This window comes from Coregonus lavaretus (genome assembly GCF_964263955.1).
Source record: "Coregonus lavaretus genome assembly, contig: HAP1_SCAFFOLD_1644, whole genome shotgun sequence".
NCBI classification, from domain to species: Eukaryota; Metazoa; Chordata; class Actinopteri; order Salmoniformes; family Salmonidae; genus Coregonus; species Coregonus lavaretus.
The window spans coordinates 1-27,682 of NW_028158519.1; the positions used below are offsets into that span (position 1 = coordinate 1).

The window sequence follows — 27,682 nt, forward strand, 5'->3', positions numbered from 1 at the left end:
CATCAATGTCATAGAAAAACTACAGAGCAGCTGACCTAACCGCTCATCCATACTGCATGATTCAGATTTGGATTTGTCTGGTCTGACAAAAAAACAAGCCAGTTCTGGGTTTGATTATAATGACTTGGTTCAACAATAATGACCAAACACTCTGAGCAGCTCTACCGCAACAGCACATGATTTGTCTTCTTCCAACTGGCTGTGGTGTGATTAGTCCTCTCAGTGCGTTAGATTGTATTATCAGTGTTTATTGTTCATTGTTCCTTCCTCCTCCCCTGACATGTCTGCCTGATGGCGAAGACCCCGGTTTCATCCCAAATGGCACCCTATTCCCTTCATAATGCACTACTTTTGGTCAAAAGTAGTGCACTATATAGGGAATAGGGTACCATTTGGGATGAAACCCTGTTAGTGGGTTTGTCCTGCATCATTAGGGGTAAAACACTTTGACAGAATGATGAGTTTCTGTGAGGTCATGTGCTGGGGTTGAAGTAGATCTATAATGATTTTTGTAGAAGTCATCAGTGAATGCACAGAGATAATTGTCCCCCTTGTTCCCCAGATTTGTTGAATGACGATAGTGACAGTGATTCAGCTAATTTGTGGTCAGAATTGAATCATTACAGATATTGTGGGTTTCTATCTGCAGCAATTGAATTCTGAACTGTGGCTGTCAGACACAAGGATTGGTTGTGTACAACTTGTTCTACAGTATGAATAAATAGGTAATGTGCCACCACTTGTTCTGAGTCCTGTGCTTTTCATTCTCACCAATCAATAATGTGGAGGTGGCTGGTGTGGTGTTTGTGTGAGTGAAAGCCATGTGACATTCTCTGTGGATTACTGCTGGAGGTAATATTGATGATGTGCCACTCCCTCTCTGATTGGGACTGAAACCTGGCCTGCCCATCCAATACAGAAAAACTGAAACAATGTAAAAATAATAATAGTCTCTCGTTAACAGACTGCATGTAATATTTGGTTTTGGGTTCTGAGATTAAATTGATAACGCCCATAGGGATATGTAATATGAGGATCATCAGCATCAATGGAGCTTTTTGCCCTTGCCACCAGATAGGGCTATTTGTTCTTAATGCAGCTTAGGGGACTTTCTGAAAACCAGTCTCCCTGCTCTAAGTTTTGGCTGTGATAATAAATATGCATTTGAAAAGCCTTAGGCAATAGCCTAATGATAAGACATATTTAATGCAAATACACTCACGTTCCCTGTTAATCAGAGGAGGCTGGTGTGAGATGCTATAGGAGGATGGGCTCATTGTAATGCCTGGAATGGAATTAAGGGAACGTATCAAACACATCAAACATTTATAAACCATATTCCATTCCAGCCATTACAATGAGCCCGTCCTCCTATAGATCCTCCCACCAGCCTCCCCTGCTGTTATTACATTATTGTGTTTTAGCCTAGAAATGGCTTAGACTACAAGTTGTGGTATGAATGAGCATGAATCATTTCAGTGTGTGTGTGTGTGTGTGTGTGTGTGTGTGTGTGTGTGTGTGCGTGTGTGCGTGTGTGTGCGTACGTGTGTGTGCGTACGTGTACGTGTATGTGTGTGTGTGTGTGTGTATGTGTGTGTGTGTGTGTGTGTGTGTGTTTGTGAATTAGCACGCACGGACATGGATTGTGTAGGGAGGGGACACGCGAGCAACTCACACAACAGCGCATTGTATATAGCTGCATCCCGCGGATGCACGTGGGGAAGCTTCTGATTTCTCATCTGCGGAGAGCGGATAGGAAAGTAGGGACCAGGCGAATAGGACGTTCTTCTGCATGCAGCCTCGGCGCAAACAAGAAGCTTGGAGAAAAACGAAAGCGCGTGTAAACGCCAATTAACGCCTTTTTATTAGCCGGAACTGTTTCTGTGCTGCTCCTTATGAATCCATGCAGTTAGCTAATCACACCAGATCACATACGGAGCACCATCTGTTCATTTTCGAGCGACAAGAAAGAGTTTGTTCTGCCAGAAGCGGATGGTTCAATCTGTCTATCCCAGATTCAGTGGACTGCGCTTCGTCTGTGGACTGATGATCTTATGTGGGCTACACAGCCGTGGGCTCATGTTTTGAAACAATGGGTCAATGCATTCGGTTGAATGTTTAGCTGTAACGTCCGTGGATGATGGCAGGGGTACACGCTTCCGAGGCTGTGTCGGGACATTTGCTAAATCCTACCATTGCAGCCTCTCCGTCACAGGACGCGACACAAATAGCGGGGTTGAACAACAATGACGCCACGGTGCTGCCTCCGACTGGCACCCGGGCATACCTGGACATTTCGGCGGCTGCCTTTGCCGCCGGGCACTCGGTCTATGGGGCGGAGGGAGTTTACACCAACGGAAGGTACATGGACCACGGGAGTCCTCGGACTGGCAGCAGCAGCCGTGACAATTCAGCCGAAAGGAGTCATGGAGGCGTGAACACACCTTGCGGCATTATGAAGGTTGGTTTGTTTTCATAAAGCCTACTTTATCAGGTCACGTCAATCAGAGGAAGCGCTTGACGGTTGCATTAATGAGGGAATCATTATCTCCTCACAGCCCACGCAAAACCACATTATGCATTCAGGTAGCCAGTGACTAGCCCTCATTGTGATTCATTCTATTGTTATGGACCCAGGGTTAGATGAACTGTTAGTGACAAAGCTGTAATAATAATAATAATAATAATAATAATAATAATAATAATAATAATAAAGGATGCTGAGTTGTTACTGTGTAACAAACTGATGGTCTAGTGCAGGGTAAACATTTAGCTGAGGAACATTTTATTATGTAGTCTGTCATTCGCAGTTAGGTTACAAGTCTCAGAAACAGTTACAATATTACAAAGAAGGTAGGACTAACTGATCCAATGCTCTGAAGTTTGCGTGATGTCCTTCTTCATGCCTTGAGGTGCTGATGGTGTGGGAAGCTGCTGCTGCGTCTGCTGCAAGGTTAGGTCACCAAAGTTGAAATAAAGGTTGTCCTCTGCTATGAGCAGAGGTTATGACATTCCCTCCCTGGATAGTGAAACATGCCTCTATAGTCGAACTACACTACTGTTCCAATAGACTTGTAAGTAGAGTACTATGTAAAAGCAAAACAAACAACACAAAACTGGCAATGCTATTTAAATCGTACGCAAAATAGTTTGTTGACCATTAAGATGAGGCCTATCCACAAAGTCTGGGCTCCTCCAGGGAATTTAAAAAAAAAATGATATGCCTACATATTACAGAGAACATGTCTGCCTTTAGTCACTATTTCCCCCAAGGCATGTCTCATGTCTCCTACTCCAGGATGTATCCAGTCAGATCGTGTAGCATGACAGAGACAGACAGACGGTGTACTGAGGGGCCTTGTGGAGAAGCTCTGTGGAGGTGGGAGCTGTTGGAGAGAGAGAGTGGCATTCTGTCATTATGAGCCAGTTTGCTTAGCAACTGGCCTAAAACCCTAATTCTATCTATTTCCCCTGTTATTAAATTCCCTGTGGATGTGTGGGTGAATAAATCCAAACACTGCCTCCTCTCTGGTTTGATGTGCTTCTCTGAGGTGTAGTGGAATCCTGAGAAAATGAACAAGTCCCTGAGTGTTGCTTCTCTTCACCCCAGGATGTTTTGCTCTATTGGTGAAAAGCAGGGTTGTTCTTCCAGGAAATTCCATGGAATAGTATCATACGAGGCTAAGGCCTAAATCTCTCCACCCCAAACCACTCTCCTTCCCTCCAAAAGAACTGGAGCAATCTACTGATGTTCATAAGTTCAAACTTCATAACAGAAATATGGTAAGAATGCAGAACGTATCATGTTGTCAACATGTTCTAGGTCTCAAATCCTCTAAAGCTTATTCTCAGAATGTATTGTCCTGTTCATATGGCATTGTATTGCTATAATTATAAGGCTTTGTTGTAATATTTATTGTTTTCTTCTGTAAGTCTGCTCAGCTGTATGGCAACATTGAACTCTCACCCACTGTTGCTATTGGAAGGACCAGGATGCAAATATACCATGATAGAACCAGTAAAGAAGACTCATTCCTTCCCTAGAGTAATGCATCTATAACGTAGAGACTGACCCAGTCAGATAAGAGTTAGTTGTCCGTATGGCTTATGTGATTCACGTTGAGGAAAGTTCACCACTGGATTTGGGGTCAACACTTTGAATGCCAGGCGTAGAATGCCAGTTGACAGACAACTCACCAGAGGTTATAAGTGTGTGACTCTGTCAGGGTTGCGTGTGATAACCCAATTAGAAAACCATGTCCACTTTTAGCAGAGCATCAGTGTAATGAATACTCAGGGAGAAAAATATGTAGATTCACGCGCAGAGCACGGCAGGTGTTTATTTCACCTTCGCAGAAGGCAGGAATCGTGGTCACAGGCAGGCAATGGTCATACACAGGTAGGCAAACAGGCAGGTGAAACAAAACTAGAACAGAAAACTATAACTGTTTCTCACAAACGAGCTAGAAAAAGGCTTAGTAGAGTCAAAATGAACAATACCTCACAAGGCACAAACAGAATGAACTGAACTAAATAAGGAGCTGATGAGACCAGGTGAGTAACTAACACAGGTGAAATCAATGAACAAAAAATGAAAGACAGGGCTACGTTCAAGAACACAAAGATACAGGGCTACGTTCAAGAACACAAGGAACTAAGAAAATAAATACAGAACCTTACAATCAGAGCATCATTGTCGTTTCCTGTTCTCATTCCAATATGGATGTGTTGGTCCTACAGCACACTGATGTCCGCTTCTATTCCTGTATGTCCCCTAAAGGCCTACACCCATCCTTGGGCGTACAAGAGGTGTCTCTCTCAATGTGATTATTGGAATAGGTTAGTACACTCTGTACGTGTGGAATTGTGACTGTGCTCCCCCATATCGGGGTTAAAGGGTTAGTGTTAGTGTTATGGAATCGTATCACAGAACAGTTAGGGTTAACAGTCCTTTTAGATAGACTCTGCTGCAAATGTAGCCAAGAAGGCATGTTCACTCATAGAATCAGAGAGGAACGTCACAACACAATGAACTTCATCTTCAGTCACAACATGGGGAACACACTGATAGAGAGTGGCATGATGGGAATCTGGGTCAGCTATCCTGTAGTAGAACTGGGTGATAAGGACAAAAATCCATATTGTGATAAATTGCCTGAATTGATGTGATAACGATAAATAGAACGATAGTTTATAACATTCATGTTTACAACAAGTTCACTGCTGTAGTCCATGTGTAGCGCTGCCGGAGCTTCCATACCCACACACATGTTTCAGCAGCATGAAAGATGAGCTGAGGGGTCTGAGGTGTCTAAAGGGGGGAGTGGGGTAGAGAGGCAAATTAGCAATTACAGCATTGTGCTCATTAAAGAGATATTCTGGTGAGAGAGGACTGTAGATCGTAATTTTTTTAAACCTCCCGTTTGGACAATGTATGGCTCATACATGCATAATAAAGGATCTACAGTCCTCTCTCAGCAGAAAAAGGCACAGAATCCTTACATTCTAACCTTCCATCATTTGGTGCATGAGATCTACGTGCTCGTTCCAGTCATGTAGTGAACGCTCTGAAGCAACAAAGATTGCCTGGCTGCATGGTCTTACCATTAGTTATTTTAATAAGAGCGAAATACATGCAATACATAGATCAAATCCATACATCATAAGTTAGAAAGAATTTGAAATTAGAAGCTAGATCTATTAGACCTCGGTAGTAGTTTAATTTGTCTCTTTCAATACATTTCTCTGGAAACCAAGCAGAAAATGATGTGCCCTAAAGATGGCATTGTAGCCAGACAAATGCATTGGAATATGATTGTCAACCCGATCAGAAACACTATGCTCAGAACCTGCATCTCCTAAATGGTGTCGCTGGTGTATAATTTTTTTGTTGTTCGAATTTTGGAATTTATTGTGCAATAGGCTAAGGTTTTTACCAGGCACGTGCATCCATCTATTTTTCCCGCTTGCGAATCACGACTTGATGCGCTCAAAAACATTTCTCTGCAAACTTTCACCCACTTTTTAGATAAGAAAATATCACCTCACCTTTCTGTATCGACCATCCATCCAAATCAAATAATTCCATGTGTCCACATTTAGTCCTTATTAAAGTTCACACAGGTATTCCATGATATGGGGTAATAATCCAACACGGCAGTTGATTGTCAGCGATCATCATTCATCATGTAGGCAAATGCTATATAAAATCAATACACCACTTTCAAGGAGTAGGATATTTGATGCAAACGTATAACTTTTCCATTGTATAAAATTACATTATCACAATCGCTTGCTTGCCATACTAGTCTGAAGCAACAAGGGGAACTAGCCACAACCGAACATGAGGGACAATGTTGATTGGCAGGTGGAATGATGTCCAATGAGGTTGCAAGGTTAAAGTGGGAGGCGGGATCAGATCGGCACAGCATTGTCCAGTGAGGTTGCATGCACACCACATGAACACCACAGAGTTTTTTTCACTGTCTTTGTACACACGGTGCATGGGCTCGAGAGCAATTACTTGATGACGTTGTACACAATTGTGCAACATTTTCAGGGACCCTTTTTGGCTCTTGGGTGCTGCTTACAGAACTACTGGCTAAAACGTATGCAACACTTCCTGAAAATCTCTTTAACACATTAAAATGGCCTCCTGTAGGCATGAAGGCTGTGGCATGAGGGGGCTTAGGAGGGACCAGCGGAGCAGTGGAGAACCCATCTGTGTCTATATCGTTGAACCAGCCAAATCCTGCAAGGTTGTCACCCCCTTGGTGTGGTGAGTGACTGTCCCGTGGTGGGAGGGAAGGGAAGGGAGGGCGTCTAAAGTGGTTGGAGGGGACGGGGACAGGTTGAAGGGGGATGTTCCAGTCTGGTTTTGTAAGCAGGTCTGTGGACAGCTGCAGGCTCCTGCCCTGCCTACCTCACTCTGGCTGGCTTTTGGGAATACGGCTGTGTGCCTGCCGGCCTGCCAGCACAGACTGAGAGAGGGATAGGAGGGATCTTCCCCCAGCTTGTTGTGACCATATCACAGCTCACCAAAATGGGTTTATTTATCTCTCCCCTCTCCCTCCCTCCCACCCTCTATCTCACGCTCTGAGGGGTTCTTGACCTATGGAGCAAACAAAAGGTCAAAGTCTTATTCAGAGCGGTTACTGGAAAGATGAACATGGTCAGCATGACAAAAGCAGAGCTAAAATATGACGGGATAAAATAATAACAGACGTTATACAGAGTAATACACATAACCTTAACCATAGGGCTTTGTGGTCACGGAGCTAGCTGTTGGGACCTACCATATAGCCCTACTGCATGGCACCACACCACCACTCCCCTCCCACTCTTCACCAACTCCTCTCCCCAGTCAGTCACTGAGGGGCAGGAAATCAGCTCACCCTGTCATTTATTAAACCCCCTTTCCCCTCTAAAATAACTCAGTGTGTCATACTTCTGCTCTCACTCACTGTGGAACCGGTTGGCTAACAGTCTGGCTAACAGTCTGGCTAACAGGCTGGCTAACAGTCTGGCTAACAGGCTGGCTAACAGTCTGGCTAACAGTCTGGCTAACAGGCTGGCTAACAGTCTGGCTAACAGGCTGGCTAACAGTCTGGCTAACAGTCTGGCTAACAGTCTGGCTAACAGTCTGGCTAACAGTCTGGCTAACAGGCTGGCTAACAGGCTGGCTAACAGTCTGGCTAACAGTCTGGCTAACAGTCTGGCTAACAGGCTGGCTAACAGTCTGGCTAACAGGCTGGCTAACAGGCTGGCTAACAGGCTGGCTAACAGTCTGGCTAACAGGTGTTCAGCTCTCTATCCTGTACCAGTCCTGGTCACATGGCTCTATAATACATTAGTCAAGCACTTAGAGAGTGTGAGAGTGAGATTAGTTCTCTATGTCTCTCTCTCTCTCTCTCTCTCTCTCTCTCTCTCTCTCTCTCTCTCTCTCTCTCTCTCTCTCTCTCTCTCTCTCTCTCTCTCTCTCTCTCTCTCTCTCTCTCTCTCTCTCTCTCTCTCTCTCTCTCTCTCTGTCTGTCTGTCTGTCTGTCTGTCTGTCTCCTCTCTATCTCTCTCTCTCTCTCTCTCTCTCTCTCTCTCTCTCTCTCTCTCTGTCTGTCTCCTCTCTATCTCTCTCTTTGATAGAGAGAGTGAGAGAGATATGTGTCTGTTAGAGGGATAGAGAGGGGATATTTTTGAAATAGATGGCAACATTCTACAATTATGTTTTAATTAATGTTTGGGTAGGCGGTATCAGAAGAACTCTGATTTGAGTGCAGCAGTCTTACTTATTCCTTTAAATCTAGGTCATATCTAAATCCAGCTCCAGTCGTATTCAAGGAAAGAGATGATTCCAGGTTATACATATTCTGTTTTGCAGAGGGTGGGGAAACCCTGGAAACTAACGTGGTAATGTGAGAAGTGATTTCATAAGTCTCCAAACATCCTCTGGCTAGTTGACTTCGTCAACAGTTATATAGTGTGTTGTTTTACGAGCTCACATCTCTGTTCACATGAGGAGGAGAGAAAGGAATCTCATTCTCAATCGAGCATAGAATCTGAGGTGCATCTGTCAAACCATTCCCCCTGTTCTGGTGGTGTGGTGGGGACATTCCGTTCTAGACCACTACCCAATAACCACTCCCTGGCTTTGGATAAAACCCCACCCCCACCCCCCTCCGGTCATTAAATAAATAAAGCCCTTATAGGTTTACCCAGATCTCTCATAGTCTTTATCTGATAGTTTGGCAGTGCCAGAAATTCCCCCGAGCCCCAGATTGATCCCACCAATGCTGTCCGGGGTGATCATGGAATTCTTTCCCCAAACGTTGAATCCTGGGATTTACTTCATCCACACCAGGATCGGAGAAGCACCGAACTCAGTCAGATCCTTCTCAAATAACACTGATTACATGCTGAAGGATCCAGTGGGATAAGAAGCTGGGTATATTCTAGCCCTGGTGGTAATATCTATGGCTGATTAAGTGTTATTTTGGGCCTATGAGATGGTCTCTCTTACCAGCTGACTGAAAACACTACTGTCCAATAAGACTCACTCTGATGTAGTGCTGAGAGTGGTACTCAGGGGGTCTGTCTGGCTGACTGTAGGCTGTGATTGATCTTCTCTATTTAATGAATTTGTATTTGTCACATGCTTCGTAAACAACAGGTGTAGACTAACAGTGAAAAGCTTACTTACGGGCCCTTTCCAACAATGCAGAGAGAAAAATAGAAAAAGAATATAAAGATTATAATAACACGAGGAATAAATACATAATGAGTAACGATAACTTGGCTATATACAGTTGAAGTCTGAAGTTTACATACACTTAGGTTGGAGTCATTAAAACTCGTTTTTCAACCACTCCACAAATTTCTTTTTAACAAACTATAGTTTTGGCAAGTCGGTTAGGAGATCTACTTTGTGCATGACACAAGTAATTTTTCCAACAATTGTTTACAGACAGATTATTTCACTTATAATTCACTGTATCACAATTCCAGTGGGTCAGAAGTTTACATACACTAAGTTGCCTTGAAACAGCTTGGAAAATTCCAGAAAATGATGTCATGGCTTTAGAAGCTTCTGATAGGCTAATTGACATACTTTGAGTCAATTGGAGGTGTACCTGTGGATGTATTTCAAGGCCTACCTTCAAACTCAGTGCCTCTTTGCTTGACATCATGGGAAAATCAAAATAAATCAGCCAAGACCTCAGAAAAAAATTTGTAGACCTCCACAAGTCTGGTTCATCCTTAGGAGCAATTTCCAAACGCCTGAAGGTACCACGTTCATCTGTACAAAAAATGTACGCAAGTATAAACACCATGAGACCACGCAGCCGTCATACCGCTCAGAAGGGAGACGCGTTCTGTCTCCTAGAGATGAACGTACTTTGGTGCGAAAAGTGCAAATCAATCCCAGAACAACAGCAAAGGACCTTGTGAAGATGCTGGAGGAAACAGGTGCACAAGTATCTATATCCACAGTAAAACAAGTCCTATATCGACATAACCTGAAAGGCCGCTCAGCAAGGAAGAAGCCACTGCTCCAAAACCGCCATAAAAAGCCAGACTACGGTTTGCAACTTCACATGGGGACAAAGATTGTACTTTTTGGAGAAATGTCCTCTGGTCTGATGAAACAGAAATAGAACTGTTTGGCCATAATGACCATCGTTATGATTGGAGGAAAAAGGGGGTTGTTTGCAAGCCGAAGAACACCATCCCAACCGTGAAGCACGGGGGTGGCAGCATCATGCTGTGGGGGTGCTTTGCTGCAGGAGGGACTGGTGCACTTCACAAAATAGATGGCATCATGAGGAAGGAAAATTAGGTGGATATATTGAAGCAACATCTCAAGACATCAGTCAGGAAATTAAAGCTTGGTCGCAAATGGGTCTTCCAAATGGACAATGACCCAAAGCATACTTCCAAAGTTGTGGCAAAATGGCTTAAGGACAACAAATTCAAGGTATTGGAGTGGCCATCACAAAGCCCTGACCTCAATCCTATAGAAAATGTGTGGGCAGAACTGAAAAAGTGTGTGCGAGCAAGGAGGCCTACAAACCTGACTCAGTTACACCAGCTCTGTCAGGAATGGCCAAAATGCACCCAATTTATTGTGGAAGGCTACCCAAAACGTTTGACCCAAGTTAAACAATTTAAAGACAATGCTACCAAATACTAATTGAGTGTATGTAAACTTCTGACCCACTGGGAATGTGATGAAAGAAATAAAAGCTGAAATAAATCATTCTCTCTACTATTATTCTGACATTTCACATTCTTAAAAGAAAGTGGCGATCCTAACTGACCTAAGACAGGGAATTCTTACTAGGATTAAATGTCAGGAATTGTGAACTTCCGACTTCAACTTTACATGGGGTACCAGTACCGAGTCGATTTGCAGGGGTACGAGGTAATTGAGGTAGATATGTACATATAGGTAGGGGTAAAGTGATTAGGCAACAGGATAGGTAATAAACAGTAGCAGCAGCATACAGTGGGGAAAAAAAGTATTTAGTCAGCCACCAATTGTGCAAGTTCTCCCACTTAAAAAGATGAGAGAGGCCTGTAATTTTAATCATAGGTACACGTCAACTATGACAGACAAATTGAGATTTTTTTTCTCCAGAAAATCACATTGTAGGACTTTTAATGAATTTATTTGCAAATTATGGTGGAAAATAAGTATTTGGTCAATAACAAAAGTTTCTCAATACTTTGTTATATACCCTTTGTTGGCAATGACACAGGTCAAACGTTTTCTGTAAGTCTTCACAAGGTTTTCACACACTGTTGCTGGTATTTTGGCCCATTCCTCCATGCAGATCTCCTCTAGAGCAGTGATGTTTTGGGGCTGTCGCTGGGCAACACGGACTTTCAACTCCCTCCAAAGATTGTCTATGGGGTTGAGATCTGGAGACTGGCTAGGCCACTCCAGGACCTTGAAATGCTTCTTACGAAGCCACTCCTTCGTTGCCCGGGCGGTGTGTTTGGGATCATTGTCATGCTGAAAGACCCAGCCACGTTTCATCTTCAATGCCCTTGCTGATGGAAGGAGGTTTTCACTCAAAATCTCACGATACATGGCCCCATTCATTCTTTCCTTTACACGGATCAGTCGTCCTGGTCCCTTTGCAGAAAAACAGCCCCAAAGCATGATGTTTCCACCCCCATGCTTCACAGTAGGTATGGTGTTCTTTGGATGCAACTCAGCATTCTTTGTCCTCCAAACACGACGAGTTGAGTTTTTACCAAAAAGTTATATTTTGGTTTCATCTGACCACATGACATTCTCCCAATCCTCTTCTGGATCATCCAAATGCACTCTAGCAAACTTCAGATGGGCCTGGACATGTACTGGCTTAAGCAGGGGGACACGTCTGGCACTGCAGGATTTGAGTCCCTGGCGGCGTAGTGTGTTACTGATGGTAGGCTTTGTTACTTTGGTCCCAGCTCTCTGCAGGTCATTCACTAGGTCCCCCCGTGTGGTTCTGGGATTTTTGCTCACTGTTCTTGTGATCATTTTGACCCCACAGGGTGAGATCTTGCGTGGAGCCCCAGATCGAGGGAGATTATCAGTGGTTTTGTATGTCTTCCATTTCCTAATAATTGCTCCCACAGTTGATTTCTTCAAACCAAGCTGCTTACCTATTGCAGATTCAGTCTTCCCAACCTGGTGCAGGTCTACAATTTTGTTTCTGGTGTCCTTTGACAGCTCTTTGGTCTTGGCCATAGTGGAGTTTGGAGTGTGACTGTTTGAGGTTGTGGACAGGTGTCTTTTATACTGATAACAAGTTCAAACAGGTGCCATTAATACAGGTAATGAGTGGAGGACAGAGGAGCCTCTTAAAGAAGAAGTTACAGGTCTGTGAGAGCCAGAAATCTTGCTTGTTTGTAGGTGACCAAATACTTATTTTCCACCATAATTTGCAAATAAATTCATAAAAAATCCTACAATGTGATTTTCTGGATTTTCTTTCCACAATTTTTCTGTCATAGTTGACGTGTACCTATGATGAAAATTACAGGCCTCTCTCATCTTTTTAAGTGGGAGAACTTGCACAATTGGTGGCTGACTAAATACTTTTTTCCCCCACTGTATGTGATGAGTCAAAAGAGTTAGTGCAAAAAGGGTCAATGCAGATAGTCCGGGTAGCTATTTGGTTAACTATTTAGCAGTCTTATGGCTTGGGAGTAGAAGCTGTTCAGGGTCCCGTTGGTTCCAGACTTGGTCCATCGGTACCGCTTGCCGTGCGGTAGCAGAGAGAACAGTCTATGACTTGGGTGGCTGGAGTCTTTAACCATTTTTATGGCCTTCCTTTGACATCGCCTGGTATGGAGGCCCTGGATGGCAGGGAGCTCAGCCCAAGTGATGTACTGGGCTGTACACTACCCTCTGCAGTGCCTTGCGGTTGGATGCCAAGCAGATGCGATACCAAGCGGTGATGCAGCCAGTCAAGATGCTCTCAATGATTATTAATATTAAAGAAGACAGTTAATGTCTCCCCATCTCAATCACTATGATAGCCCACACAGGGGCATCATGAAAATTAAGTTGTCACAGTCTCACTCTGGATGGAGGACTATGAGGTGAAGGGGAGGCAAAGGATGAGCAGAGGAAGAGAAGGAGGGTAGATGAAGATGGATGTGGATCATGGCAGATGTCTATGGCTGATCAGTCTTCTGGGACTCTCTTGGCTGTTGATCTCCATGCCGCCATCTGTGAAACGCAAACATTTAAAATACTATATTTGGATCCAAAATTAAGCATTGACATGCAAAGGGCTCACATATTGCAAAAGTCATGCATGTGCACAAGCACGCCTATCCCAAACCAACTCTCATCCCATGTTAAAACAATCTACAGTAACAGCAGGAGACCGAAGGCTCTTTGACATGAAGTTTGATTTTTGGAGGTAACATTTTATGATAAATGAAAAGAAAATAGTGTGTACTCTGTGTTCAAAGTCCATAATGCTTGAGTCCATATTGTGGATCGTGACCACAAATACTAGCAAATGCCCATCCTCCTATCCCAGTTGAAAGCACAGTTTGAACAGTAAACAGATTTCTCTGACTGGCATTTTTTCAAGCACCTATTTTCTTGCCAATTCCTTTGAAGACAGATGCCTCTTAATATCCAATTTGAGGGTTTCTCAAATATTTGAGTACATCACAAATAAACTAATCTCAGCCGCTCAAACAAACAGAAGCATTTGGTCTCTTTGTCTGTCCCATATGGGCAGTGAAGCTTCATGCTAAAGATCCCTGTTTGGTCCTAAACCATTTACTGTGGCACCTGGCCAGGGCTTCAGAGCAGAACCATTTTTTTACCGTACTGAGAGAACAGTGAGTTCTATAGTAGATCCATGCTCTTGTTTCATGGGGGGCTCTTCTGATTTTTTTTATTCTATATCTTTCCTTTATCTGTTTCCTTGTGACTTGTGCTAAGTGAACAGGAACCTCAATCAGCCGTGTGTGAAATTGGGGCCCAGATAAAGAAGAGCTTTTTGAACTGAGGAGAATTGATTTCATTGGACACTGGGGTGTGTGGGTAGATGCCTCATTTTAATGTGCCTTACAAAGCAACAGTGATGATGCTGAAAGACAGAGGCAGTGGCAGGGACAGGGTCTTTGGTGTACAGGATTTATGTGGTCCTTTGAGGTCAGAAGAGCAGCTAGGATATCAATGGATTCTGGAAAAGTCAGTTCAAAATGTCTGTTAAAGTCTCTGAAATGAAGTCTCGATTTTACTAAAATGTGGCTGTCTGATGTGAGAAGTGAAGCGGCATTTGGTTTTAGAGTCGTTCACAGGGTGATCTACCGACCTGAGGGTTAATTGCTGCACTCTGGGCCATTTGAAATGGAGACGTAACGATGAGTATTATTCAGACTTTATCCGCTCAATATTTCCCTGGGTCATTTGGGCCACTATGGTGCTGGTGTGATGAATGAATGTGGAGGTATAGCTGCAGCAACAGCCACTCCAACAGTCTGGTCATCTGACATGTCGTTTGGTGGCCTTTCATATCTCACTTCCCCTCTCTAACTGAAGTGACTTCCTTTGATTGGATGTCTAGCTCTTCTTTTTGTTCTGTTTTGACTGAATGAAAGACATGGAAGACAGAGAGAATAAAAATGATATGTCATAAAAAGGATATGGTGGTCGATATGCTGAAGTACTACTATGAAAAGAAACCAAATGTATTTTCACAGTCTTTTTAAAGTATCAAATATGTATGACAAAGATGAGAATCCGAATTGGGATTCGTCAGAAATAATTTCCAATAAGGGCTCTTTGAGATGGTTCTCCTCCGGAAGGTTTTGTGACCTTTTAACAGTTTTAGCTTCTTCTCCCCAAGTGTAAATCTCTAGCATTACTTCTGATCGTACAGGGGTTAACTAACCTTTGATGTTTCACCCTCCCCTTCACACACTGTCCTCCGTTGCCCTCAGCTGCGTGATGTTTGTGTGTTTGATGGAATGTTGTCTAGAGATCCAAAATCACTCGAGAGCCCATTCGACGGGGGCCATGCCCCCCTCTCTTTTTCTCTCACCCCTCACCCAAGCTGGCACCGTAAGTATCCAATCCCCCCAGTAAGCTGCCAGTGGATGTCACGCCCTGGCTTTGGGGACTCTTATATGTTGAGCCAGGGTGTGTAGGTTCTATGTTTTGTGTTCTATGTTCAGTTTCTAGTTCATGTGTTTTCTAGGTTGGCCGGGGTGGTTCTCAATCAGAGGCAACGAGAATCAGCTGTTGCTTGTTGTCTCTGATTGGGAACCATACTTAGGCAGCCTGTTGTGCACTTGTGTTTTGTGGGATCTTGTTCCGTGTAGGTTTGTGTTTGTTAACCGAGGACTTCACGTTTCGTTTTGTTGTTTTTGTATTTTGTATCGTGTTGCTAGTACACTATTAAAAAGAGATGTACGCATATCACGCTGCGCCTTGGTCCAATCATTATGACGATCGTGACAGTGGAGGAGGCCTGAAACCCTGAAACCCCAGCTTCAGTCTAATCCCACTAACCAGACTCAGGGTTATTTCTTCTTCCCGCCTTAATTAAAGGGGTAGTAATGAGAGAATAACAGGTAAAACCACAGGGATTCCTCCTGGATGACCTGGCTGTGTTTGGCCAAGCAGCTGATCTGTTTGATTTGGCCAGCGGTGGACAATCTCTACACATCCACACCACTGCATTCTTATCTCCCTCTTTACTTCCTCTCTACTCCTCCCCAGGTGTTTTCCTTGTTACTGGTCCACTGAACAAACCAGCTCTGCACTTCCTTCAGGCAGTAAAGGATAGGGGGAAGGGGGGAGAGGAAAGAGGGGAGAGGATGGGGGTATTCAGTTTCACCCTGTCACTCCGCAACAGGAAGTGAGCTCAGCATCAGCTTTTCGATTGTGGTTAGTCACGTTACAGCACACATCGGCTAGTCGAGCGATATTAGCGCTAGTGACCAAAACAAAGGAAATTACCTCAGCAGTCAGCAATGTGGGCCAGATATATTCTTGAACTCAGCTACACTACAGACATACTGAAAGCGAATCATAATTGTGGGATAAATCCTTCACAAATACAATGAGCTGAGAAAAAACATAATAATAACACAGCCAGACGTTAGCTAACCATAACAGGAAGGAGGAAGTGATGTCGATGACCTTTGTTGTTCTTGACCCTGTGGTTGAGTTTCCGTGTGGCAAGCCAGGAGCCAGGGGACGATAAACAGTGAGGGAGGGAGCTGAGTGTTAGAGGGTAGAGAGGCCTGTGTCCCTACCTCTACCCAGGCCTGAAGAGAGAGTGCTATAACAGTTTTCCAGCGACAGGGTCATTCTGAAGGGCCCACTGCCCAGCCTGCCTAGTCCACAGAGTGGCAATTATAGTGCTCTCGTGCCCTGACACTGTCAGAGAGGACACTGCTCTAGTCAAGCTTAATAAACCTGTGTGTGTGTGTGTCTGTATGTTACAGAGTGTGTGTTTGTATAAGTGAGAGCTGAGAGCGAGACTTTTACATTACACAATATGTTTTGCACATAACACATTGCAGCGCAGACACTTTGGCCCTGGTTAAATACAGTGATTCTGCAAGTGTGTGTTTGTCGCTTGGAACAGAGCAAGAGAGTGGAGTGAACTGTCCTATTGATCAGGGACCCGTGGCTCTGCTGGTGCTGTGCTGCTGCTCTGTCTCTCTGTGCCTTCTCTGCTGCTGTCTCTCTGTGCCTTCTCTGCTCTGTCTCTCTGTGCCTTCTCTGCTGCTGTCTCTCTGTGCCTTCTCTGCTGCTGTCTCTCTGTGCCTTCTCTGCTGCTGTCTCTCTGTGCCTTCTCTGCTGCTGTCTCTCTGTGCCTTCTCTGCTGCTGTCTCTCCGTGCCTTCTCTGCTGCTGTCTCTCTGTGCCTTCTCTGCTCTGTCTCTCTGTGCCTTCTCTGCTCTGTCTCTCTGTGCCTTCTCTGCTGCTGTCTCTCCGTGCCTTCTCTGCTGCTGTCTCTCTGTGCCTTCTCTGCTCTGTCTCTCTGTGCCTTCTCTGCTGCTGTCTCTCTGTGCCTTCTCTGCTCTGTCTCTCTGTGCCTTCTCTGCTGCTGTCTCTCTGTGCCTTCTCTGCTGCTGTCTCTCCGTGCCTTCTCTGCTGCTGTCTCTCCGTGCCTTCTCTGCTGCTGTCTCTCCGTGCCTTCTCTGCTGCTGTCTCTCCGTGCCTTCTCTGCTGCTGTCTCTCCGTGCCTTCTCTGCTGCTGTGTTTTGAGAGCTGTTTCTGTTTTGCCTCTTCCGCCACGTGGCCTCGTTCTGTTCAGTTCCTCTAACCACACACAGTTCCAAACCCCAGTCCACAGACCTACACCATTTAGCAGCCTATTTATAAGCTGTGGTGGGGTTGCCTGCATTACAAAAATGCGCACAAAACTTTAATTTGTTCTTAAGCAAACAACCAGCATCCTCAACCAGCCCAATGTTTCGAATCAAGCCAAATGTTCTCAACCAAGGACAATGTTGTCAACCAAGTCCCTGTGTATCTTTGTGGCTGTGAAGTGAAATGTGATGGGGTTAGTGTACCATCCTGCTGTAGTCTATAGATCACATGGGCCCTCATAGGGTGGGGCCCATCATGCAGAGGGCTCACACAGTCAGTCAGTCTATTCCAGTACTTGTGTATTTACCAGTGTGGTTGATGATTGGCAGACCAGATCGTGCCAGCCACTCACAGATGGTGCCACGGCTTGCCTTGGCACAGATGGTAAAGGATGAGGAGGAAGAACTGGGACTTTGGAGGTGTGTGTATGTGTGTGTGTGTGCTCAGTCACATGTTTATTTATGCGTGCATTTCAGGACATTCGTTATCTTTCGTTAAGTGTGTGTGTGTTTGTTTTGAGTGTCTGTCTTCTTGACTTTGTGTGTATGACTCATGGTGTAATTGTAGTAACATACAGGAACTCAAGTCCTTTTGTTCACCCGACCTAGAATACCTCACAATCAAATGCCGACCGTATTATCTCCCAAGAGTATTTTCTTTGGTTATCATCACGGCCATGTATATCCCCCCTCAAGCCGATACCACGACGGCCCTCAAAGAACTTCACTGGACTTTATGCAAAATGGAAACCACATATCCTGAGGCAGCATTTATTGTAGCTGGGGATTTTAACAAAGCAAATTTGAGGACTAGGCTGCCGAAGTTCTATCAACATATCGACTGTTGTACTCAGGCTGCTAAAATACTCGACCATTGCTATTCGAACTTCCGGGATGCTTACAAGGCCCTCCCTTGTCCTCCTTTCGGCAAATCTGACCACGACTCCATTTTGCTCCTCCCTTCCTATAGCAGAAACTCAAACAGGAAGTACCCGTGCTAAGGACTATTCAACGCTGGTCTGACCAATCGGAATCCACACTTCAAGATTGTTTTCATCACACGGACTGGGATATGTTCCGGTTAGCTTGCGAAAATAATTTAGACGAATACACTGAAATGGTGACTGAGTTTATCAGGAAGTGTATAGGAGATGTTGTGCCCACTGTGACTATTAAAACCTACCCTAACTAGAAACCGTGGATAAATGGCAGCATTCGCGCAATACTGAAAGCGCGAACCACCGGATTTAACAATGGCAAGGTAACTGGGAATATGGCAGAATACAAACAGTGTAGCTATTCACTCCGCAAGGCAATTAAACAGGCAAAACGTCTGTATAGAGACAAAGTGGAGTCGTAATTCAACGGCTCAGACACTAGACGTATGTGGCAGGGTCTACAGACAATCACGGACTACAAAAGGAAAACCAGCCACGTCGCCGACACTGACGTCTTGCTTCCGGACAAGCTAAACACCTTCTTCGCCCACTTTGAGGATAACACAGTGCCATCGACGTGGCCCACTACAAAGGACTGTGGGCTCTTCTTCTCCGTGGCCGACATGAGTAAGACATTTAAGCATGTTAACCCTCGCAAGGCTGCCGGCCTAGCCGCGTTCTCAGAGCATGCACATACCAGTTGGCTGGTGTGTTTACGGACATATTCAATCTCTCCCTATCCCAGTCTGCTGTCCCCACATGCTTCAAGATGGCCACCATTGTTCCTGTACCCAAGAAAGCAAAGGTAACTGAACTAAATTACTATCGCCCCGTAGCACTCACCTCTGTCATCATGAAGTGCTTTGAGAGACTAGTCAAATATCATATCACCTCTACCTTACCTGTCACCCTAGACCCACTTCAATTTGCTTACCGCCCCAATAAATCCACAGACGATGCAATCACCATCACACTGCACACTGCCCTATCCCATCTGGACAAGAGAAATACCTATGAAAGAATGCTGTTCATTGGGTGACAGGTAAGGGTGCGTGCTCAGCCCACTCCTGTACTCCCTGTTCACCCATGACTGCGTGGCCAAGCACGCCTCCAACTCAATCATCAAGTTTACAGACGACACAACAGTAGTAGTATGCTTGATTACCAACAATGACGAGACAGCCTACAGGGAGGACTCTGGGAGTGTAATTGAGGGCTCTGCGACTGTGGTGTCAGGAAAATATTCTCTCACTCAACGTCAACAAAACAAAGGAGATGATCGTGGACCTCAGGGAACAGCAGAGGGTGCACCCCCCTATCCACATCGATGGGACCGCAGTGGAGAAAGTGGAAAGCTTCAAGTTCCTTGGCATACACATCACTGACAAACTGAAATGGTCCACCCACACAGACAATGTGGTGAAGAAGGCACAACAGAGCCTCTTCAACCTCAGGAGGCTGAACATTTTTAGCTTGGCACCTAAAACCCTCACAAACTTTTACAGATGCACAATTTAGAGCATCCTGTCGGGCTGTATCACCGCCTAGTACGGCAACTGCACCGCCCGCAACCGCAGGGCTCTCCAGAGGGTGGTGCGGTCTGCCCAACACATTACCGGGGGCAAACTACCGCCCTCCAGGACACCTACAGCACCTGATGTCACAGGAAGGCCAAAAATATCATCAAGGTCATCAACAACCCGAGCCACTGCCTGTTCACCCCGCTATCATCCAGAAGGTGAGGTCAGTACAGGTGCATCAAAGCTGGGACATTGAGACTGAAAAACAGCTTCTATCTCAAGGCCATCAGCCTGTTAAATAGCCATCACTAGCACATTAGAGGCTGCTGCTGCCTATTGAAATCACTAGCCACTTTAAGAAATGGAACACTAGTCACTTTAATAATGTTTACATATCTTGCATTACTCATCTGATATGTATATACTGTATTCTATAATATTCTACTGTATCTTAGTCCATGCCGTTCTGTCATTGCTCGTCCATATATGTATATATTCTTAATTCCATTCCTTACTTAGATTTGTGTGTATTGGGTATATGTTGTGAAATTGTTAGATATTACTTGTTAGATATTACTGCACTGTCGGAGCTAGAAGCACAAGCATTTCGCTACACCCGCATTAACATCTGCTAAACACGTGTATGTGACAAATAACATTTGATTTTATTTTATTTGTGTGTGTAGAGTGTCATCCGAAATGTAATTTGCCAAGCGAGCAGACAGCAATTTTTGTCAACAAGAGACAAATTGTCCGTCCTCTGTGACAGTAGATTTAGAAACAGAAAATGAACAGTTTGTTGCTTTGTGATGGATTAATTACAGGTTTCATTCCAATTTAGCATTTCCCTTTGGACTTGGAATTTGCATGTATGTGCGTTTGCTTGTGACGTGCATGTTTTTGTCTGTGCGCATGTGTGAGAGAGAATGAGCAACATAGTAAAGGAAATCTAGTCAGTTGCGCAACTGAATGCATTCAACTGAAATGTGTCTTCCTCATTTAACCCAACCCCTCTGAATCAGACAGGTGCGGGGAGCTGCCTTAATCAACATCATCAGCACCCGGGGAGCAGTTGTTGTTGGGTGTTAAGTGCCTTGCTCAGGGGCAGAACGGCAGATTTTTACATTGTCGGGTCAGGGATTCTATCCAGCAACCTTTTGGTTGTGGCACAACGCTCCTACCCGCCAGGCTACCTAATATTTGGTCATAGCACTGATTCAGATGTACAGCCCAAAAATTACAAAACATTTATTTAACCAGGTAAGTTGACTGAGAACACATTCTCAGCAATGACCTGGGGAATAGTTACAGGGGAGAGGAGGGGGATGAATGAGCCAATTGGAAGCTGGGGATGATTAGGTGGCCATGACGGCCAGATTGGCAATTTAGCCAGGACACTGGGGTTAATACCCCTACGATAAGTGCCATGGGATCTTTAGTGACCACAGAGAGTGAGGACACACGTTTAACATCCCATCCAAAAGACAGCACCAGTCTCCAGTCACTGCCGTGGGATATTTTTTAGACCGGAGGAAAGAGTGCTTCCTACTGGCCCTCCAACACCACTTCAAGCAGCATCTGGTCTCCCATCCAGGGACTAACCAGGACCAACCCTGCTTAGCTTCAGAGGGATGCAGGGTGGTATGCTACTGGCTAACATAGGTATAGCACTGGTGGCTTGCATTCTGACATGTTGGAACTAATGTATTAGATGTGGTTGTGTATTGAGTAGTCATTGCTTTATTAATACTCTTATCCCTGCGTGTATCACCCACAGTGGGTTATAAATGCCATTTAACAGACGCTTTTATCCAAAGCGACTTACAGTCATGCGTGCATACATTTTTGTGTATGGGTGGTCCCGGGGATTGAACCCACTACCTTGGCGTTACAAGCGCCATGCTCTACCAGCTGAGCTACAGAGGACCACATAGTCTTATAGTTAGGTCATACAGTACAGAGGCACAGACACACACTGCTACTCTGGCATTCCACGGATGCTGTAACCACACAGAGCGGCACGTCTTGCTCTTCATTGTAATCAGAGGGCTGATATAAATACTATGTATGCCAGTCTCTCTTGGCTAAGAGTTGAGGAGAGACTGACTGCATCACTTCTTCTTTTTATACGAAACATTAATGTGTTGAAAATCCCAAATTGTTTGCATAATCAATTTACATACAGCTCTGACACACACACTTACCCCACCAGACATGCCACCAGGGGTCTTTTCACAGTCCCCAAATCCAGAACAAATTCAAGAAAGTGTACAGTATTATATAGAGCCATTATTGCATAGAACTCCGTTCCATCTCATATTGCTCAAATGAACAGCAAACCTGGTTTCAAAAAACAGATAAAGCAACACCTCACGGCACAACGCCTCTCCCCTATTTGACCTAGATAGTTTGTGTGTATTTATTGGTATTGATATGTAGGCTACGTGTGCCTTTTTTTTATTATTTTTTTATTGATGTAGTTCTATGCTTGAGCTGTTCTTGTCTATTAATGTTCTCTATTATGTCATGTTTCATGTTTTTTGTGGACCCCAGGAAGAGTAGCTGCTGCTAATGCAACAGCTAATGGGGATCCTAATAAAATACCAAATACCACACAAATACATACACACTCGTACGAACACACATGTACACACACACTCTAATCATAAATCATTTATATGCATTCTAGGAGTGTGTTTGCATATGTGTGCAAGGGGCTGGTCGAGTATATCCCTCATGTCTCTATCTATTTATGTGTGTGTGTGTATATTACTTTAGAACAAAGTATGAATCAACCAGAAGTATATCAAATATAATATGTTAGGAATCAACTTTGTGTCCAGGGGTCTTATGTTATCCTCTGCTAACAAGACGATCTCTGTGCAGTGGTGGAAAAAGTACCCAATTGTCATATTTGAGTAAAAGTAAAGATACTTTAATAGAAAATGACTCAAGTAAAAGTGAAAGTCACCCAGTAAAATAATATTTGAGTAAAAGTCTAAAAGTATTTGGTTTTAAATATACTTAAGTATCAAAAGTAAATGTAATTGCTAAAATATACTTAAGTATCAAAAGTAAAAGTATAAATAATTTCACATTCCTAACATTAAGCAAACCAGACAGCTTTAAGATGGCCAAGGGCACACTCCAACACTCAGACATCATTTACAAACAAAGCATTTGTGTGTATTGAGTCAGTCAGATCAGAGGCAGTAGGGATGACCAGGGATGTTCTCTTGAGAAGTGCGTGAATTGGACCCTTTTCCTGTCCTGCTAAGCATTCAAAATGTAAGGAGTACTTTTGGGTGTCAGGGAAAATGTATGGAGTAAAAAGTACATTATTTTCTTTAATAAAGTAAAGTACAGATACCCAAAAAAACTACTTAAGTAGTACTTTAAAGAATTTTTACTTAAGTACTTTACACTGCTGTCTGTGTGTCTGTTTGTGTTTGAGCATTAAAGTCTGTCACTGTGAGTGTGTGTATTTGTGTTTGTGTCAGTGTCTCAAGGAGAGAGGGAGAGAGAGGGAAAGAGAGAGAGAGGGAGGAAGAGAGCGAGGACTCTGTGTTACACCGTGTGTGTGAGAGGTTTGTGTGTGTGTTTGCGATGGTCAGTGCAAGTGTCAGTCAGTGTCTCAGAGTGGGACATGGAGAGAGAGAAAGAGAGGTGGAGAGAGAGGGAGAGCGAGAGAGTGAAAGCAGTGTTTGCTGAGTATGTAATTTGATGCTGAGCCTGAGCAGTAACTAGAGACCCAGCTCTGAGAGGAGAGCAGCAGAGTAGAAGGAGAGAGCTGTACTGCAGTACTCACACACACACTTCTCTCTGTACCACCAGAAACCGCTCGGGGGACATGCAGAGGACAAGCTGATTTTGTCTTAGTTTGATCCATGAACTAATGTCTGTTAATTAATGTCTTTTTTTTGTGCGTTGATAAAAAACAGACTGGCAGGTGAATGATTAAATGGATGCCACTAAGTTGATCATCATTGCTTTACCTGTTTGGATCAAATTTGCAGAAAGGAACATGCAGTACAGCCTGTCAGAATCCTATCAGACACACATCAGGCCAAACCTTAATACGGTGACCCAGTTATAACGGCGGAGTGTTAGAGAGGGACATGGATGAACCCTTTTAGATGGAATCAACAGGGCTGTGTAGGACATGGAGAGAGAGAGAGAGGGAGGGAGGGAGGGTGTGCAGTTGACTGTATCAGAAGCCAAGGACAGAAGGAATCCAATTGTGTGTGTGTATGTGTGTGTGTGTGTGTGTGTTAGATGTTGCTGCGTTGATGGAATTGGGCCTGGGGTTGGGGTTGGGGTTGGTCTAATGGGTCAGGATGAGGGAGGATTTTGTGTGTGTGTGTCCGTATGTGTGTGTCTGTGTGTCCATGCCGCGTGTGTGTGTTTGCGAGCATGTCCATGTGTTTACATGTGTTGGGTGTTAGACATGGTTATCTCAAAGGGTTCAGACACACCAATAGAGTTTGCTGGCCGAGAGCACTTAGCACCTCTGAACAGAGTGCCAGCCGTAATTTACAAACCGGTGCGCACCGATTCTACATCTCGTGAAAATGTTGGCAGTCAGACATCTACAGTGGGTGGTCCCTAAAACACATGGTCTTAGTACAAGGTGTGTGTGTGAGGGTGATTATGCAAGGGATTGGCCTGAGATGACTGAGGAAGGAACCCATGCTGTGCCAGTGGTAAGGGGACAACATATGGATCAATGCCTGCTATGAGACTGCTCTGTGGAGTGTTAAACATGGATGGCGGTAGAGAGAGATAAAGGAAGAGCGAAATAGGGAAGGAGGTGGAAAGAGCTTGGCCGAGGGAGAGGAACACAAATTGAAAAAGGGATAGAGAGAAAGTGCTTCAAGTGCTAGTCCATTATCACTTCTCATCACCCAAAGCGGGAGGTTAATGATAACCCTGTCTCTAATGGTTGTTTAGGTTTCTGCCCCAATTGGGTCTTTCTATAAATAATGGGGCCAATGTGTGACATTGAGATAAAAATGTCTAAATGGTTTGAAACTAAAATGAAAAGGATTTTCATGCAGTTCCACATATGCAAATGGTCCCATAACTCCACCTATACAACAACATAGGCCTAGGACTATACATCCTTTATAATAAATGTGCCATTTAGCAGACGCTTTTATCCAAAGCGACTTACAGTCATGCGTGCATACATTTTTTTTTGTGTATGGGTGGTCCCGGGGATCGAACCCACTACCTTGGCGTTACAAGCGCCGTGCCCTACCAGCTGAGCTACAGAGGACCACTTTAAGTAGGGTTCATACAGACATTGGCAAGTCAAATTCAAGGACTTTCAGGGACTTTTTCAAGCAAATAATTGTAATTTTTTTAAGGACCTCCATGTTATACAATTGTGTAAAGTATATAATTGTACATACAGGGCCTAATATAGAACCCCCCTCCCCCCAAAAAGCATGCAAAAAGTGTCAAAAAGTAGGACATTTCCACTTAAAGAAATAGTGGGGGGGTTTGGGCCTTGCCAATGCATTGATATTCAAATTAATATTACTTTCTAAAATATGTGAAAATAATGTTTTAAATCAACTCGTGAATTTTAGGGAATATAGCTGTGATCCCCCTCTTAATGTAATGACATGAAAAGAAAATTCAGATTATTATTAATGATTTATCAACAGCTGTAACAAGTTGTCCAGCGTAGGAAATCCTCACTGGTACCCTAGTTTATAGAAAGACCCAACTTCACCAGTTCTTGGTACTCTATTGGGAAAGTGGACTCCTTTTGATGTTTCCAGAAAGCCTTTTTCACAGCCTTTTTCCAGGAAAACAGGGGGACCAGGTTTGTGGTCATTTCCATTTCAGTTCAGGGCAATTCCAGAGTACTGGAATTACGCTGAGACTCCGACTTTTTCACGTTAAAATGTATGCCAAACAAAACCAATTGATTTCAAAGTTTAACGAACCATAGAACTCTATACACAATGATTACTTTCAAACATGTACACAGTAAATAATAATAAAACACATTTACTGGAAAAACTGTGCATATGCAAAGTTTGGTAACAGAATTACAGTAATCTCCCTCCGTTTTATTATTTTAACAAAGTTTGTATCAGCACAGTTGTTCATGTAAATGTGTTTTAGAAAATGTTTCTGTGGGAATTGTTAAAAGTAGTCATTGTGCATCGTTTTCTATGGTTTGTTAAACTTTAAAATCAATGGTTTTGTTTGGTTTACATTTTAGCATGGAATTGTCCTCAGTCAATTCATGAAGTAAACTGAAATTAAAATTACAATTACAAATGTGTCTCATAGAAAAGTATGGAGGAGAATTGGAATGGGAATGTCAGCTTAGTTCCGGAATTTACTCACATGAAATGGAATTGACCTCAACCCTGCCAAGAACATTTGGAAAGTCCCAGTAATCTTTGTATTGCCTGTAGAAGTCCTTGTCAACATGCCTGATGACTAAATTCTTCCACTGCTCCATGTTTACTACATACTTCAGTCTGAGATTTTCGTTGTTGAAGTCGTTTGTGGAGACGTCAAAATGAGGGGTGATGTACAAAACAAAGTCATCAGCAATTCGATCATCTCTAACCAATTAGAGTATCAAAGCCAATGACACATTTTCTAAACACCGCTTCATCCACGTGTGTTCTGCCTCTGGCCCAACCCATCAGTTTCTGGTACCAATCAGAACGGCTAGAATGTATTTTGCGTTCTAGAAATTGTCAGGGAGGTACTTAGATCAGGACTAATTGCGGAGAACAAACGAACGTTTGTGGGCGTAGCGTTTGGCCAGAGCAAGGAGTTTGGGTAGCCAGGCAACTTGTCAACAGCCCTGCTACTAGTGCTGTGATGATGCAATATTTATTTTCCATGGCAAAAATGAAAACACGAAGCAGGCCAAACTCTTGGGTACTTTAAAAACCTGCTGTATGTAAAATATTGTGTGCTATAGCTTGGAAAATAAATAAATGTGACTCTGGATCACAACATAATGATGTTTGTTTCCAACATTAGGACTGTTTTCCTGAATAATTTATATCCACTTCGTGTTTTGTTTCCTTGCCACGATACTAACGAGTATCCCGCTACTGGTATTATCCCGGCCCTACCTACTACCTACAGTTGAAGTCGGAAGTTTACATACACCTTAGCAAAATACATTTAAACTCAGTTTTTCACAATTCCTGACATTTCATCCTAGTAAAAATTCCCTGTCTTAGGTCAGTTAGGATCACCACTTTATTTTAAGAATGTGAAATGTCAGAATAATAGTAGAGAGAATGATTTATTACAGCTTTTATTTATTTTATCACATTCCCAGTGGATCAGAAATTTACATACACTCAATTAGTATTTGGTACCATTGCCTTTAAATTGTTTAACTTGGGTCAAACGTTTTGGGTAGCCTTCCACAAGCTTCCCACAATAAGTTGGGTGAATGTTGGCCCATTCCTCCTGACAGAGCTGGTGTAACCGAGTCAGGTTTGTAGGCCTCCTTGCTCACACACGCTTTTTCAGTTCTGCCCACACATTTTCTATAGGATTAAGGTCAGGGCTTTGTGATGGCCACTCCAAAACCTTGACTTTGTTGTCCTTAAGCCATTTTGCCACAACTCTGGAAGTATGCTTGGGGTCATTGTCCATTTGGAAGACCCATTTGCGACCAAGCTTTAATTTCCTGACTGATGTCTTGAGATGTTGCTTCAATATATCCACCTAATTTTCCTTCCTCATGATGCCATCTATTTTGTGAAGTGCACCAGTCCCTCCTGCAGCAAAGCACCCCCACAGCATGATGCTGCCACCCCCGTGCTTCACGATTGGGATGGTGTTCTTCGGCTTGCAAGCAGCCCCCTTTTTCCTCCAAACATAACGA

At 43.8% G+C, this 27,682-nt stretch overlaps 1 protein-coding gene across 1 annotated transcript in view; it reads left to right on the forward strand.

Moving 5' to 3' along the window:
• Positions 1–2,117: 2,117 nt before the first annotated feature.
• The window catches only part of LOC311123874 (inactive phospholipase C-like protein 2), a 97,741-nt gene continuing 72,176 nt past the window's right edge, over positions 2,118–27,682 (forward strand). Inside the window, exon 1 of the mRNA XM_084198094.1 lies at positions 2,118–2,461. Coding sequence (XP_084054220.1) covers positions 2,138–2,461 — 324 coding nt within the window. The 5' untranslated portion in view covers positions 2,118–2,137. The remainder of the gene's footprint in view (positions 2,462–27,682) is intronic.